At 43.1% G+C, this 17190-nt stretch overlaps 1 protein-coding gene across 1 annotated transcript in view; it reads right to left on the reverse strand.

Moving 5' to 3' along the window:
* The window catches only part of MND1 (meiotic nuclear divisions 1), a 937304-nt gene that overhangs the window by 755763 nt on the left and 164351 nt on the right, over positions 1-17190 (reverse strand). The window contains exon 3 of the mRNA XM_044063493.1: positions 16050-16107. Coding sequence (XP_043919428.1) covers positions 16050-16107 — 58 coding nt within the window. The remainder of the gene's footprint in view (positions 1-16049; positions 16108-17190) is intronic.

Below are 17190 nucleotides of genomic sequence, written 5' to 3' on the forward strand. Positions count from 1 at the left end.
GTCTCTCAACAATAGGTACTGTTAGGACTCTGTCATAATCCATGTTGTTGTGAATGACTACAGACGTACCTCTCTGGACTACATGAAGAGAGACATGATTGAGCTCACTGAATGTGTGTCCCAGGCAGGTATGTCCCTAGCCTTAAGCAGCATCCTACAGTCCAGAATGATACCAAAGTACAGAAAATGAATGATTTTAACAACAGTATTAGTTTCTGGTCTCATTCCAAGGGGATCCAGTACCAGACAGCCTGGAAGGACATGACTGACAGACCACAATGCTTTGCCAGAGATGGCTTTCATCTGTCTCCCCTGGGTTTCAGGCTTCTAGCAAAGGCTGTTGCCTCCCACATAATGCCATTTTTAGGCAAAGTCATGAGGACAAAATTACCAACTTGAAAGATTCTTCTAAACGAAATTTAAAGATCATGCTGCTAAACGCCAAAGTCTTAACACGAAACTGCACTCATTGCAAGCATTCCTCGCCCTGGAACATGCTGACATTTGTGCAGTCACTGAAACCTGGTTCAATGCTGCGAAGAGCACCCCAGCCTTACCAGGTTACCTGCCCTACCATACTTTCAGACCGCAGTGCTACAAAGCCAAAGACGGTGGAGCTGCAATATTTATCAAAGACATACACACCTCCTGGCTGCTCAAACAGTATGACTCACAGAAGACACTCCAGGTGCAGTTAACTATTAACAAAACACCTACTCAAATCATAGCTAGCTACAGACCCCCAAACCATGACTCAGGAGGCCCACTCTATCTATCCTGACTTACTTGAATCCATCAAGATTCAGTCCTCTACCCTAATCATGGGCGACTTTAGCTACCTAACCATAGAGTGGAAGACCTATTCTAGCTCAAACATGAATGCCCAGAGATCCCTCGACTTAGTCAGTTCCAATGCATTGGATCAGCTGGTCGACATCCCCACAAGAGGTGAACATATTCTGGACCTGGTACTAACCAACATGAGTAGCCACTGTACCATCCCTACAGTGTCATCCTCCTTGGTAAGATCTGACCATAAAGCAATCACTTTTGAAGTCACCCTCTCCTCTGAACCCCCCCCCCCTGCCAGGGTCGAACAAAAAAGTTTTTCCAAAGCTAACTACAACCTCCTGAGAGCAGGTATAAGCAGCTTTACAACCACCATCCTTTCAGTTGAATCAAACACTAATGTCCAAGCCTACACCAAAAAAACTATATGAGCACCTATATAGTTGCATGGACTCAGCAATACCTGACAGGACCAAATCACCTTCATCAAGGAAGAGTAAACCTGTCTGGTGGACATCAGCAATAAAAGTACAGTTTTGTACCTACCATAAATGTAGATGTTCGAGGATCCACATTGCTGCAGTCCTAACTATTGGGTAGTCCGCTGTCCAGTCGGCCCGAATACCAAAGTATATGGCTGACGTCGGTCAGGGCGCATTAGACTGACGTCAGTACGTCAGGGTACTAATGCGCATGACCGACGTCATATCCTCAGTCTTTTCTTGCCCCAGATGTCAGAAGACCCTGAAAAGCTAAGGCCAAAACCAAAAATTCCAAACATACCTGCACCAAAAATATGTACAATATATACAAAATTACCAGAATATAACCTCACCTACACAACCACCCTTAAACACAGAGGGGAAGGAGGGAGGGTAAATTGGACTGCAGCAATGTGGATCCTCGAACATCTACATTTATGGTAGGTACAAAACTGTACTATGTTCTTCATTCCACATTGCTGCAGTCCTAACTATTGGGTAGAATCCCAAAGCAGAGGTAAGGGAGGCTGGCAAATCATAAGGAAGCAGGAACTGACAACATGCCTTGCAAAATAGCTGTGGCAAAACCAGCCCTAGACTTAGAGTAGAGAGGAAGGTGATAATGCTTAGAGAAAGTATGCACTGAACTCCAAGTAGCTGCCTCCAAAATATCCTTAGTGGCCACCCCCCTTAGAAATGCTGTAGAAGTGGCAGTAGCCCTAGTGGAATGAGGCCTAATTCCAGCTGGAATCTCCTTGCCATGATGGGAATAACAAAATGCAATGCAAAACCCAATCCACCTAGAAATAGCTTATTTTGACACAGGCTTGCCCTGCGAACCCAAAGCAAAAGAAACAAACAACTGCTGAGACTGCCAAAAATCCTTAGTCCTGCTCAAATAATAACGCAATTGCCTGTGTACATCTAAAGTGTGCAAAATCTTTTCCACTTTATTTTGGGGATCTGCATAAAAAGTAGGCAAATGAATAGTTTGGTTTAAAGCCACACTAGAAACCACCTTAGGCATAAAGGAAGGATTAGTACGTAAAGATACCCTATCCTTATGAAAATCAAAAGGCTCTACCGCCATAAGGGCCTGCAACTCAGAAACCCTTCTTGCAGAAGTAATGGCCAACAAAAAAGCAGTCTTCCATGACAAATATTTCAATTCAGCAGTAGCCGCAGGCTCAAAAGGTTGTAGAGTAAGTTTCTCCAACACACAATTGAGATCCCAAGCAGGAGTAGGAGCTCTACGTGGGGGTCTTATATTCTTTGCCCTCTAAGAAATTGCTTGAACAAAGGATGCGAAAACAATGGTGGGTCACAATCATAGTGAGCTGAAATTGCTGCAGCATGAATCTTAATGGAAGAGAAAGACAAACCTTTGTCCAATAACTCAGTAAGATATTGAAGAGCCACACTCAAATTAGGCTCAGAAATCTCCAAATTGTTTGCTGCACTCCAAAATAAAAATCTCTTCCATTTTTCTGCGTACACTTTCCTTGTACTAGGTCTTCTGGCTTCCATAATCACATTTAAAACTTGTTGAGGAAGTTGAGACCTGCTGTCTTTCAAAACAGAATATGCCAGGCTGTTAGATGAAGAGATTGAAGCTTGACATTGAGCAGGTGACCGTCCCTCTGAGACAACAGGTGTGGAATCAAGGGTAAAGGCCATGGAGGCTTCCTTACCAGACTCCTCAGTAATGGGTACCAGTGCTGCCGAGGCCAATCTGGAGCTATTAAAATCATCCTTGGCTTGTCTTGTCTGACCTTTAGAAGCACCTTTGGGAGAAGAGGCAGAGGTGGAAAAGCATACACATGAAGATTTTTCCAACTGAAAGAAAGAGCATCCACTTTCCAAGCTGTGTGATGAAACCTCTTTGTGCAAAACTTTGGCAGCTGGTGGTTTAGTGGAGAAGCGAACAGATCTATGTCTGGAGTTCCCCATGACACTGTCAATTTTTGAAATACATGAAGATCCAGTTTCCACTCGTGGGGATCCATGATTTGTCTGCTTAACACATCTGCTAAGGAGTTCTGTGCTCCCGGCAGAAACCTTGCCTGAAGAGTTAGTTGCAAGCTGAGAGCAGTCTCCCATAAAATCATTGCTTGCCTGCACAATGGGTAAGAATGTGTTCCCCCTTGTTTGTTGATGTACCACATGACAGTTGTGTTGTCTGTTAGAATCAACACCTGCCCTGGAAGAAGTAACTCCTTGAAAGCCATTAATGCAAACTGGACTGCTAACATCTCTTTCATGTTGATATGTAGATGCTGTAGTCTGGCAGGCCACTTGTCTTGTATCCACTTTCCAGTTAGATGAGCTCCCCAAGCAATGTCTGAGGCATCTGTCGTTAGAATCTGACTCGCCTCTGGCCGGGTCACAGAGAGTCCCTTATTTAGGTGACATTCCTGAGCCCACCACAAAAATTCCTTTTGAATGCAAGGTATTATTTGAATGACAGTGTCCAAATCCTGGCAGTGCTGTGTCCATACATTTTTGAGATACCATTGCAGCTTCCTCATATGCAGTTTGGCATTGGGAAGCACCAGAATACAAGATGCCATGAACCCTAAGGCTTGAAGGACTGTCCTTGCAGTCAGCCCGGACTGAAGAGATAGTTGATGGAAGTAACTGGAAAGATTCTTTTGTTTGTCCGGGGTTAAAAAGGCCATCTGGGCTGCTGTATTCAGTCTCACACCCAGAAAGCACATGTCTTGAGAGGGTACTAGACTGGACTTTATTTCGTTCACAGAATACCCTAGGCATCTTAGCACTGCTATGACATAATCCAAATGCTGTAGAAGGCCTTCCTTTTCTTGAGCTAGAATCAGGCAGTCGTCCAAGTAAGGATAGATTTGAATTCCTTTTAGCCTGAAGTAAGCTATCACTGAGCCAGAACCTTGTGAATACTCTGGGCAGTGGATAAGCCAAAGGGCAATGCAGAGAACTGATAATGAGAATTTCCAGCTCGAAAACGCAGATACTTCCTGCAACTTAGTCTTATAGGCACATGAAGGTAAGCTTCCTTGAGATCTAAAGTTACCATCCAGTGATCCTTGCCCAGCAGAGGTAAAAGCTGTTGTAACGTCAACATTTTGAACTTGGGAATGTCCAGATAAGTGTTGAGGATAGATAAATCCAAAATTGGCCTCCACGTGTTCCCCTTCTTGGTACTAGGACAGACGAGAATAAAATCCTAGGCCCCTTTCTGGCACAGGAACTGGCTGAATGGCCTATGTGGAGCAACAGAGAAATTTGCTTGTGAGCCTCTTGTCTTTGTAGAGGAGGAATGTCTGGCATGCCTTTGAAAGGAGGCATGGTATGGAAATAAAACCTGTAACCGTGGTGAATGATATCCAGAACCCATCTGTCTTGGGTAATTAAATCCCAATTTTCTTTGAAAAGAGACAGCCTTCCTCCCAAAGGTGCTGCCAGGTGAGAATGTACTGGCAGCTGAAAAGGCAGGTCATTGGGTCTGCTTACGAAAGGACTGACCCCTGCCCTCACCAGAAGTCTGAGCAGGGGAACTCCTGTCCTAGGCCTAAAGAACCTTGAGCTCTGCCCCTACCACGTCTAGACCTACCCCTAGACTGGGAATCATAAGCAGGATAAGTCCATCCCTTAGTAGGCCAATTTCTACTAAACTTCGGAGGCTGCACCTGCAAAAATCCTTAACAGTTTGCATAGACTTAGCCTTGTCCTCCATTTTCTTTAAGACTGCTTCCACAGGCGAACCAAACAACACATCAGACTGCAAAGGAGCATCCAAAATCCTTGTTTTAACATGCTCAGCTAAATTCTGATCTCTCAACCAGGCATGCCTACGAAGAACAGAACCAGTGGCAGCCACCCTCGAGGAGGCCTGCACAGCATCAAAACCACATTGCAAGGAATGTTTACCCACCTGTTCAGACACATGAACTAAATCCTGCAACTCTTTACACTCAATACCTTCTGCCAGAGCATCCACCTTAGATTTCAATTGTGAAAGGAGATAATTCTGATATTTTAACATGTGAAACTGACAATTCAACGCCCTCATGGCTAAAGTGGAAGAAGTATACACTTTCTTTCCCCATCTATCCAAAGCCCTTGCCTCTTTATCAGGAGGAACAGGATTTTTAACAACAGAGGCCTTCACACCTTTAGGCCCTGAGAGACAGTTTCCGGTCTGCCCTAGGACTCTTAAAAGATACTTAAGAGCTTCAGGCACCCTATAGTACCTATCCGGTTTAACTGGGGCAGGAGGCAAAGAATCAGGATTGAGGGAAGCCTCTGCAAAAACATCTTCCACCACATTCAGAACAGGAGGTATAGCTAAAGGCCTATGCTGGGGTAAAACAAGAATTGGAATGTCCAGATAAGTGTTGAGGATAGATAAATCCAAAATTGGCCTCCACGTGTTCCCCTTCTTCGGTACTAGGAACAGGCGAGAATAAAATCCTAGGCCCCTTTCTGGCACAGGAACTGGCTGAATGGCCCCTATGTGGAGCAACAGAGAAATTTGCTTGTGAGCCTCTTGTCTTTGTAGAGGAGGAATGTCTGGCATGCCTTTGAAAGGAGGCATGGTATGGAAATAAAACCTGTAACCGTGGTGAATGATATCCAGAACCCATCTGTCTTGGGTAATTAAATCCCGATTTTCTTTGAAAAGAGACAGCCTTCCTCCCAAAGGTGCTGCCAGGTGAGAATGTACTGGCAGCTGAAAAGGCAGGTCATTGGGTCTGCTTACGAAAGGACTGACCCCTGCCCTCACCAGAAGTCTGAGCAGGGGAACTCCCTGTCCTAGGCCTAAAAGAACCTTGAGCTCTGCCCCTACCACGTCTAGACCTACCCCTAGACTGGGAATCATAAGCAGGATAAGTCCATCCCTTAGTAGGCCAATTTCTACTAAACTGGAGGCTGCACCTGCAAAAATCCTTAACAGTTTGCATAGACTTAGCCTTGTCCTCCATTTTCTTTAAGACTGCTTCCACAGGCGAACCAAACAACACATCAGACTGCAAAGGAGCATCCAAAATCCTTGTTTTAACATGCTCAGCTAAATTCTGATCTCTCAACCAGGCATGCCTACGAAGAACAGAACCAGTGGCAGCCACCCTCGAGGAGGCCTGCACAGCATCAAAACCACATTGCAAGGAATGTTTACCCACCTGTTCAGACACATGAACTAAATCCTGCAACTCTTTACACTCAATACCTTCTGCCAGAGCATCCACCTTAGATTTCAATTGTGAAAGGAGATAATTCTGATATTTTAACATGTGAAACTGACAATTCAACGCCCTCATGGCTAAAGTGGAAGAAGTATACACTTTCTTTCCCCATCTATCCAAAGCCCTTGCCTCTTTATCAGGAGGAACAGGATTTTTAACAACAGAGGCCTTCACACCTTTAGGCCCCTGAGAGACAGTTTCGGGTCTGCCCTAGGACTCTTAAAAGATACTTATGAGCTTCAGGCACCCTATAGTACCTATCCGGTTTAACTGGGGCAGGAGGCAAAGAATCAGGATTGAGGGAAGCCTCTGCAAAAACATCTTCCACCACATTCAGAACAGGAGGTATAGCTAAAGGCCTATGCTGGGGTAAAACAAGAATTCCCTAAGCCTCTTCCTGGAATCAGAGAAATCTTGACCTTCCCATTTAAAATGCTCCCTCATGGAATGCAGAGTCTCTGAAAATGAAAAATCCTCAGGAGGAGAAGCTGAAGGAGTAGAATCATCCACATCAGAATCAGAATAAGGAGGATACTCCTGCAAGTCTTCAGCAAGACTCAGAAGCCTCGAACATTGCTCAAAACTCTCAAACTCAGGTTCCACCCTAGGCCTCTTATCAGGAGGGCATAGAACCTCTAATCATAGTAATCAAATCCTCTGCCATTTTAAGCATATGTTTCTTAGGCAAAGACCCTGAAGCACTAGGAGAAACCCCACTGAAGTTAAACTTGGCCTGCCTCTCAAAGAAGCCTTGGAAACAGAAGGAGGCTCTAACCACCTTAGGAAGAGAGGGAAGAACAGCCACCTGAGAAGCCCCTCAGCCTGGCCTACTTCCTCGAGGATACATCCTGTAACAGTAAAGTCTCTCCCTGAGACTCCAAAGAAACACCTGGCAAAACCTCCGGCTCCACTGAGCCTTCTAAAGATCCGACGTCTGGGACTGTCGGTTCTTCCACTCTAGGCTTTGCTGCTTTGTCCTTGCGCTTTTTGGTCAAGCGGCGGAGCCTCCGACGGCATTTTATAATTACAACGCTTCCCAAAACTAACCTGGCACAGTCTAACCTTCTCTTAATAGTGCGTTTGTTAAATCTAGCACAAGAGCGGCATCCAACAACGTCGTGCTCAGGCCCTAAACAAGGTATACACAAAGTATGGTAATCCCTATGAGGTATCTGTTTCCCACAAGAAATACAGTTATTCACTTTTCTGACATCCGTTAAATACTGAGGCAAGAAAAACAAAATATTCCCCAACGGGGTACTTAGCCAACTTTGATTCGGTCTGAAACTCTGACTTCAGAAACTTTCAGAACGCCAACCTGCACTCGCAAAATTGCTTCTGCATCGGACCATGCGGCAAAAAAGACTGAGGATATGACGTCGGTCATGCGCATTAGTACCCTGACGTACTGACGTCAGTCTAATGCGCCCTGACCGACGTCAGCCATATACTTTGGTATTCGGGCCGACTGGACAGCGGACTACCCAATAGTTAGGACTGCAGCAATGTGGAATGAAGAACATCAGACTCTATAATAAAAGGAAAAAATTGCTTCCAGGACCAAGAAGGAGCAGGTGCCAAGTTGGAAGCAATCTCTCCTTTGACTGAACAAGCAAATAAGTTCACTGGTGAAATAATCTAAGGCTAACTTTGAGCCCAAATTGGCCACATCCACTAAGGACAATCATAAGGCTTTATTCGTATTTGTCCGCAATCTCAGTAACTCCCAAACCTGCTCTGAATTGGTGGTCAAGAATACCAGATACACAAACGCCATAGATATAGCCAACCTGCTGGCAGACAAGTTCAGGGAAAACTTCACCCTGCTGTTCCCCCCCATCAGTATATCAGGATATCCCCTGCACCTGCCCCCCTCCCCTCATCACCAGGGAGCAAGTTATTAATGCCCTTTCAAAGGCAAAAAATACAGCCTCCATGGGACCCGACAACATTCCTGGCTGTGTCCTACATAAACTCAGTCAAGAGCTCTCAGCACCACTAGGCACCCTATTCAACCAAAGCCTGTGCACCGGCTTTGTCCCAGAAGAATGGAGGACAGCCACTGTCATCCCTCTGCACAAAGGTGGAGCATCTACCGACCCAGGAAATAATTGGCCCATCAGCCTAACTAGCCTGATCTGCAAGGCCATGGAACACATTATCATGGACCTTATAAACAAGGACATTGGCAACCTCCAAATGCTTGATCCCACACAGTTTGGTTTTGTTAAAGGGACATCATGCCTGTGCAACTTGGTCGCCTTCTTCGAAACAGTCACCAAAGCCATAGATGAGGGCAAGACTGTGCACACCACCTACCCTTGACCTATCCAAAGCCTTCAATACTATTCTCCACTCTGGCATAATAGATTAACTCTCCCAGCTAGACATCAACCCATATGTTACCAGATGGATAGCTAAATGGCTCACTGATAGAACCTACTCAGTCAAAATAGGGGAAGCCACCTCTAATAGCAGACGCGTAAAATGCGGCATACCCCAAGGATCGGTCTTGGGGCTTCTACTGTTTGGGATATACTTTTCTGAGGTGCAAACCAAAACCAGTGGTCTGTGGCTGACAAGTCTGCAGATGACTGCAAGCTGGGCACGGTCATAAATTCACCTAGTGATGTGAACATCTTCCAAGAGGGCTTTAACCAAACTAATAACTGGTGCCAGAAGCATGGCCTCAAACTGAATTCCAATAAATGCAACATTATCCCCTTTGTGGAAAATGGTGTTCCCACTAATTATCACATTAATAACAACGTACTAAACACACAGTCATGAGGGACTTGGGCACCCAGGTTGATAGCAACCCGACGTTTGACCAGCATGTTGCCTCCATTGTATGGAAAGTTTCTACATGGCCCACCTCATAAGTAAGGGTATTTCATCCAGGAACAAGGAGGTCATAACATCCCTGTACTCCTCCCTTATCAGATCTATTATCGAGTACAATGCCCCCTTCAGCATGTACCTTGCCAAGCACATGCAACAGTTGGAAAGACCACAGAGGTTCCTGACAAGGAAAATCCAGGGTCTTAAAAACCGATCCTATACAGATAGGCTAAAAGCTCTGTCCCTCTACTTAGTCTCATACAGACTGTTCAGAGGTGACTTGTGTCTGGCATACAAGGCCATCTCAGACTCGGCCTTGATGGAGTTGCTGCATATCCGTAAGTCAAACTCCAATCATGCAACCTGCATGCAAGGTCTGAACCTGGTCGGTAACATAAATAAAACTTGCTGGCAAGATAGATTTGTGTCCCAACGACTCCCCCATATGTGGAATAGACTTCTCCATGTCCAGCAGAATACCTCTCTAGTCTTCTTTAAGAGGAACCTGAACAACTGGATGGGAAATGGAAAATATACCCCTGGGATCCCACCTGGAAATTGATGGTTTAATGATGAATGTTGTTAGTGAATATGCTCCACAAGTTGGGTGTGCGATGGATGAGAAAGAAAAATTTTGGAGCGAGTTGGATGAAGTGGGGATGACTGTAGCCAAGGGTGAGAGACTGGTGATTGGAGCAGATTTCAATGGGCATGTTGGTGAAGGGAACAGAGGGGATGAGGAAGTGATAGGTAGGTATGGTGTTAAGCACAAGAATGCAGAAGGTCAAATGGTAGTGGATTTTGCGAAAAGGATGGACATGGCTGTGATGAATACAGATTTTAACAAGAGGGAGGAGCATAGGGTGACATACAAGAGTGGAGGAAGATGAACACAGGTGGATTATATCTTGTGTAGAAGGGCCATTGGTGATCAAGAGGAGGAGGATGAGTGTGAGGGCAGCACCAAGGATCAAATGGTGGAAATTGAAAAAGGGTAATTGTGAGGTGATGTTCAGGGAAGAGTTAAGACAGGCACTGGGTGGCAGTGAAGAGTTACCGAATAGCTGGGTAACTACAGCAGAGCTAGTAAGAGAGATGGCTAGAAAGGTGCTTGGTGTGACATCTGGAAAGAGGAAGGTGGACAAGGAGACCTGGTGGTGGAATGAAGAGGTACAGGAGAGTATACAGAGAAAGAGGTTGGCGAAGAAGAAATGGGATTGTCAAAGAGATGAAGAAAGTAGACGAGTATAAGGAGATGAGGTGCATGGCAAAGAGAGAGGTGGCGAAGGATAAGGCATACAAAGAGTTGTATAAAAGGTTGGACACTAAGGAGGGAGAAAAGGACCTGTACCGATTGGCTAGACAGAGGGACCGAGCTAGTAAAGATGTGCAGCAGGTAAGGGTGGTAAAGAATAATGAGGGAAACATGCTCACAAGCAAGGAGAGTGTGTTGAGCAGCTGGAAAGAGTACTTTGAGGGGTTGATGAATGAAGAGAATGAGAGGGAGAGAAGGTTGGATGATGTGCGGATAGTGAATCATGAAGTGCAGTGGATTAGCAAGGAGGAAGTAAGGATAGCTATGAAGAGGATGAAGAATGGAAAGGCTGTTGGTCCAGATGACATACCTGTGGAAGCATGGAGGTGTTTAGGTGAAATGGCAGTGGAGTTTTTAACTAGATTGTTTAATGAAATCTTGGAAAGTGAGAGGATGCCTGAGGAATGGAGAAAGTGTTTTGTTACCGATTTTTAAGAATAAGGGTGATGTGCAGAGCTGTAGTAACTACAGAGGGATTAAACTGATCAGTCAAAGCATGAAGTTATGGGAAAGAGTAGTGGAAGCTAGGTTAAGAAGGGAGGTGATGATTAGTGATCAGCAGTATGGTTTCATGCCAGGAAAGAGCACTACAGATGCGATGTTTGCTCTGAGAGTGTTGATGGAGAAGTACAGAGAATGTCAGAAGGAGTTGCATTGTGTCTTTGTGGATTTAGAGAAAGCATATGGCAGGGTGCCTACAGAGGAGTTGTGATATTGTATGAGGAATTTGGGAGTGTCAGAGAAGTATGTAAGAGTGGTACAGGATATGTACGAGGGTAGTGTGACAGCGGTGAGGTCTGCGGTGGGAGTGACGGATGCGTTTAAGGTGGAGGTGGGATTACGTCAAGGATCAGCTCTGAGCCCTTTCTTATTTGCAATGGTGATGGACAGGTTGACAGACGAGATCAAACAGGAGTCCCCGTCGACTATATTTGCAGATGACATTGTGATCTGTAGTGAGAGTAGGAAACAGGTGGAGGAGACCCTGGAGAGGTGGAGATATGCTCTAGAGAGAAGAGGAATGAAGGTCAGCAGGACTAAGACAGAATATATGTGTGTGTGAATGAGAGGGAGGATAGAGGAATGGTGAGGATGCATGGAGTAGAGGTGGCGAAGGTGGATGAGTTTAAGTACTTGGGATCAACAGTTCAGAGTAATGGCGAGTGTGGAAGAGAGTACAGGCAGGATGGAGTGGGTGGAGAAGAGTGTCAGGAGTGATTTGTGACAGATGAGTACCAGTAAGAGTGAAAGGGAAGGTCTACAAGCGGTTAGTGAGACCAGCTATGTTATATGGGTTGGAGACAGTGACATTGACAAAAAGGCAGGAGTCAGAGCTTGATGTGGCAGAGTTGAAGATGTTAAGATTTGCACTGGGTGTGACGAGGATGGACAGGATTAGGAATAAGTATATTAGAGGGTCAGCCCAGGTTGGAAGGTTTGGAGACAAAGCCAGAGAGACAAGATTACGTTGGTTTGGACATGTGGTGAGGAGGGATGCAGAGTATATTGGGAAAAAGATGCTAGGGATGAAGCTGCCAGGTAACATGAAAAGAGGAAGGCCTAAGATAAGGTTTGTGGATGTGTTGAGAGAGGACATGCAGGTGGTTGGTGTGACACAGCAAGATGCAGAGGACAGGAAGAAATGGAAACAGTTGATCTGCTGTGGCGACACCTAACGGGAGCTGCCGAAAGAAGAAGACCCCTGGGATCCTACCTGTATCCCTGTTGGACAGGAAAAACATGTGCTGACTTTGTGGGAACATGGGTGAAATTCTTGGCTAGGCTTAGAAGGGCATCTAGGCTACTAGCCTAGTATTCTCCTATGAACCTATATTTTACTGTTGTTAACTGTTTATTTCACGATTGTTCAGCTCTTCTCTTACTGTATGGGCAAGATAGCCCTGAAGAAAACTTCATTCTGACTGCTGATCTCCCCTCCCTGGGATTAGTCATTCACCAGTCAGAGTGAAATATTGTGGGAAGCCAGAGCTTTTTGAAGGTGGCCCATTATTGTTTCCTAGGCAGGAAACAACCCATATAATCCAAGGACTACTGCAGCAGTGGAAATGATGAACATATCACAATAATTAATCAACAGTTCCCTTGTCTTCTGAGGACAAAATGGTAACATTTTGTTTTCTGAAGTTTGCAAACTCTGAAGCTTAAACATTTAGTAAATACTCAGGGTCTGAGTACAGCCCAAATTGTAGAGATGAAAACTGAAATAGCACTGAGCTATTTGAAACTCTATATATTTCTTGTGAAAAGGTCTCACTGGAATATGAAGACCGGCATCTTTGACGCTCAAAGTTGTCATACAAGAGGTTACCATTTGGGAAGACTGCATTAGAACTGTTCAAGTTTAATAGGTTTAAGACCGGTCTTGAACAGTTGCCTGTTTTGGGGACTAAAAACAATTTGGGACAAAAGCCTTAACTTCTTTCATATAAAAGTACTTTCTAAATTCCACTCTTCAAAATATATTGATGCATAATTTGCAGTGATTGTTTGAGTTGACGAATAGGTATTTGTGGTTCAAGCTAAATTTATGTAATTGAAGAAATTCTACAGAATAACTTTAGCAACCCATCTTAAATACCTGCTGAAATGAAGTGACCTGTTTTCATACAGGAGGATGATGTCTAGCTGCAACGGGACAGGGTAAAGGGTAGGAGGATTGGAGCACTGCAGTCATTCAAAAATATCTAGTTCTATTTGCCTTTATCTGAAGAATTAGCACTGATGGACATTTTCCTTGTACTGTCTTCGTTTACATCAACAGCTCAATTCTGACTATATCCACTTAGTCTGTGGGAGAAAAAAAAATGCATTTTCTGGGAATGCCCTGCTTTTGGTTAGACACTAATTGAACACATTTGATGACACTCCAAGAAGACTGCATTTTAGGCTGGTTGAATCCATTTCAAATAGTTTTCTCTGTAGTGTGATCAGCAGTCTTGTGTACAGCCATCTGATTATTAGTAGTACATTTTTTCATTGTGGCTCCTGACAAAGATAAGCATTTATAATGTTCTGAGTATGGGTTTTGCAGACTGTCTTAGTTTAAAAAACAATACTTGTGCTTTTTTTTCCAACACAGATACTTCCAGTTATACTGTCATTTTGAATGACAGAAGCTGTGCATTTTTAGACAAAACAATAAAAATATACTTCTAGGTAAAATACCAAATGTGAAACAAAACTAGTGTTTGGGTACTGAATTCTAGAAACAAAAGTATTAAGACCATGTTATACTACTGTTTCTTAAAAAACAGTTCTAGCATCAACATTTTCCCTTCTAATAAAATATTTGTTTAACATTTTTACTCAAAGGATCATTTTTTAAATGGTGGACCAGTAACATTGGGTATGGGTACTGCATATGAATCTAAAGTGAAGACTTTCAGTGGTCACAAAGAGGCATGACTCGTATGCTAAAAGCAAGTTTCCATGCTTACACAGTCCCTTAAAATATCCTTATCTGTGCTAGTGCAGTGGCATCATGGTGTGCTCAATTATCTCTTTTATGTGCTTGGAATTTTGCCTGTCCAAGGAGAGATAAACCTTAAAGGGTCTTGTCGGGAGGGCTACATGCCTGCTTTCATGAGAGTTAAGGAGATGAAACCTCTTGGTCAGCAATAGCATTCAACATTTCTAATGATAATTCTTCTGGGCAGACAACAGAGACATCAACTATTCCACTTCACTAGCATCCAGAGTTCCTGCACTACAACACCTATCCTCCATACACTTTTCAGAGTCTAAAGGAAGAGGAAAAAGAATGTTGTGCTGATCCACCATGAGTGCAGCTAGGAAAGGAAGTACAAGTCGATACAAAAAACTCTTGGCTTTCTACTGCAATTATGATATCAGGAATGTATTCAGAGGGGAGACTTTTATCTTGCTAAAAGTACAGGGTCTTAAGACAGTTTTCAGAACAGTTGACATAAGGGAAATAAAAATCAGGAAAATTTATAACAAATGAAGGAAAAAGAATGGCACCAATATATAGGGGGATGCACACATAGCAGGATAAATCAACAAATGGACTCCAAACCCACTAGCATTCATTAAACTGACAGATTACTGATGAGAGTATAAAGATGAAACTGGAGAAGTACAGTGGTGGTGTATTCATCTGTTGCAAGGCTGCATTAAAAGGGCATCCACACTGAACACTGTTACAGGAAATACTGTAGAGTCAAAGCAGCTGCTGTTCATTAGCTTACTACAAACACTAAGCAACATCAGGCACTAAACAGCAGACATCCAGAATGGGTGATGGCTGAAATGGCAACTCAGGAACTGATAATACTACTAGTTCTTGTGCTTGGTATCAACAGCAGAATGTCTGGTAAATTTGCTAACAGAACTGCACAACTCCAAAGCAAATACTACTAAATCCATCAGGTAATTATAGGCTTTGAAAGACTCTGAAAAAATGAATGGCTGGAATGTGGATAAAAATTACCTGGAAGGTATAATCAGTGCTGAAAATATATTAAGTGTTGGATGGGGAAGGGACATTAGCTTTGATTCAAAAAACTGTTTTCTTAAGTATGCAGAAGACAACACAGGAGGAGGAGGAATCTGGACCCTTCTCCTGCTCCAGTTCTTTGTCATGGTGATGTGTCTCCTTAGATCCCAACATAAAGTCTCAGGACTTACCTAAACAGATATGAGGAAATAGGGAAGCATTCATTACAGTGCTAGCCTTAAATATTTCTATTGCATTGAACAAAGTCATTCAGCCAATAAAACCTTATCCAAAGCCATTTTTTTATTTTAATAGATGCATCTCTGAAAGCTCTACAAAACAACACTACTTAACTTGCGCCATGTGTTGTTCCCAAACAGAGACTGAGATGCGTTTCCCAGACCAGCATGTTGAATTTTCAGGAAATGAAAAATAAATAAATAAATAAATAAATAAATAAATAAATAAAGACTATCAAACCCCAAAGACAAATCAGAAAAAAACTCAAAATAACTTTTTGTTAGCAGATTGCAACAAAAGTCCAAGATGGCTATTCTGGAACTCTTTCTTTACCAAAGACTACCACTTCTTTTAAGCAAGAAAAAAAACTAATGAATGAAACCTTTAGTCAGTATAAACATTATAATATATAAATCATTGGCAATTTCAGACAATCCAAAAGGAAATCCTCTAGAAAAAGAAAGCCTGTCATGCTGGTTCTAATGCCTTCTTAGTGTCAGAAAACTTCCACCTGCTTCATAGAAATCTTGAAGTAATAGGTGTTTCACAACCTCATCTGTTCAACACCACAATGTTAACAGTCATTCATACAGTTACTACTACAGCACAGCCCTCCTGAAGAACAAAAATAATTTTGAGAAAAAAAGAAACTTAAGGACAGATTTTAAAAGTTTGTTACTTACTGATTCCTTTTTCTTTGGGAGCAATTTTTTCAAGATCTTTCAACTGGTACACATCTTTCTTCAAAGAAAAGCAAAATAAGTTTCTTATGAGCAGAACATACAAACTGAAATGTCACATATACATTCCACAACACTTTCCACCACTACAAATCCAGAAGGATTGCTGGATCTGTGACAGACATCCAGCTGCAGGAACAATTGCAATGCTTCTAACACCTGTGGTGGCAGTCCCAATGTTATGAGCTGAGCTGTTCTAAGTCCCACCCAAAACTCCCATGATAAACTGTTCAAGAAAAACATTTCAGTTCTAGAGCAAGCAGAAGGAAAATGAAGAATGAAGTATGCTTCTTACAGATGACGTTCTACTCAGACAGCCAGTTTTATGCCAAATACTCAAAGTTTGTAGTCACTTGCGTATTATTGCAACCAGATTCCAGACCAGACCACATTTCTACCTTCTTGGTTGTGGACTTCACAGAAGTTCCCAAAATATATGCAGAACCGGAAATGGGGGGCTCCTGACAGAGAGAGCCAGAAAAAGAAGACGACAGAAAAAAAAAAAATTCCTGACACAGGACATGATTTAATTTTCACGGTGCCGGGACAGCTTTCTGAAAGCAGTTACGGACTCAGAAGGAAACTCAGACTGTGGAGAGTCTGTGGAGAAGGGGAGGTGATCTTTGCCGCTTTTAACTCAGAGTAGGGGCTGAGGCCATTACTTCTGTCCCTGTAGGAAGGATTTGCACATTGCAAGATTACTGTACTTCAAAGAAGAATAGATACAAATAGGTTTAGGTGACGATAACAACGGGGACTGAGCTAAACGGGACAATGATGACTGTAAAAAGGCCTCGCCTTGATGAAGCTGACTGTAGCTTTGTGAATTACACAGGAATGTTGTTCCCTGAAGTATTTCAAACAAGGCCACCAGTTACTTTGAAGTATAAAAAAAATAAAAATGCAACATGAAATGCAGGTTTATGTCATACACCTTAGAACTTGCTGAGAACTGAGACAAAAGGAAGCATTATTTTAATGTCCAGCCATACAAAATAGCACTGAGTTCATACAACTAAATTCTTTCATTTTGTTTAAAATCATGAAACACTTGTCCCCCGATGTCAGACACAGATACTTAAAC

Source organism: Protopterus annectens, chromosome 2.part1, assembly GCF_019279795.1.
Source record: "Protopterus annectens isolate FY-2018-M chromosome 2.part1, PAN1.0, whole genome shotgun sequence".
Lineage (NCBI taxonomy): Eukaryota > Metazoa > Chordata > Ceratodontiformes > Protopteridae > Protopterus > Protopterus annectens.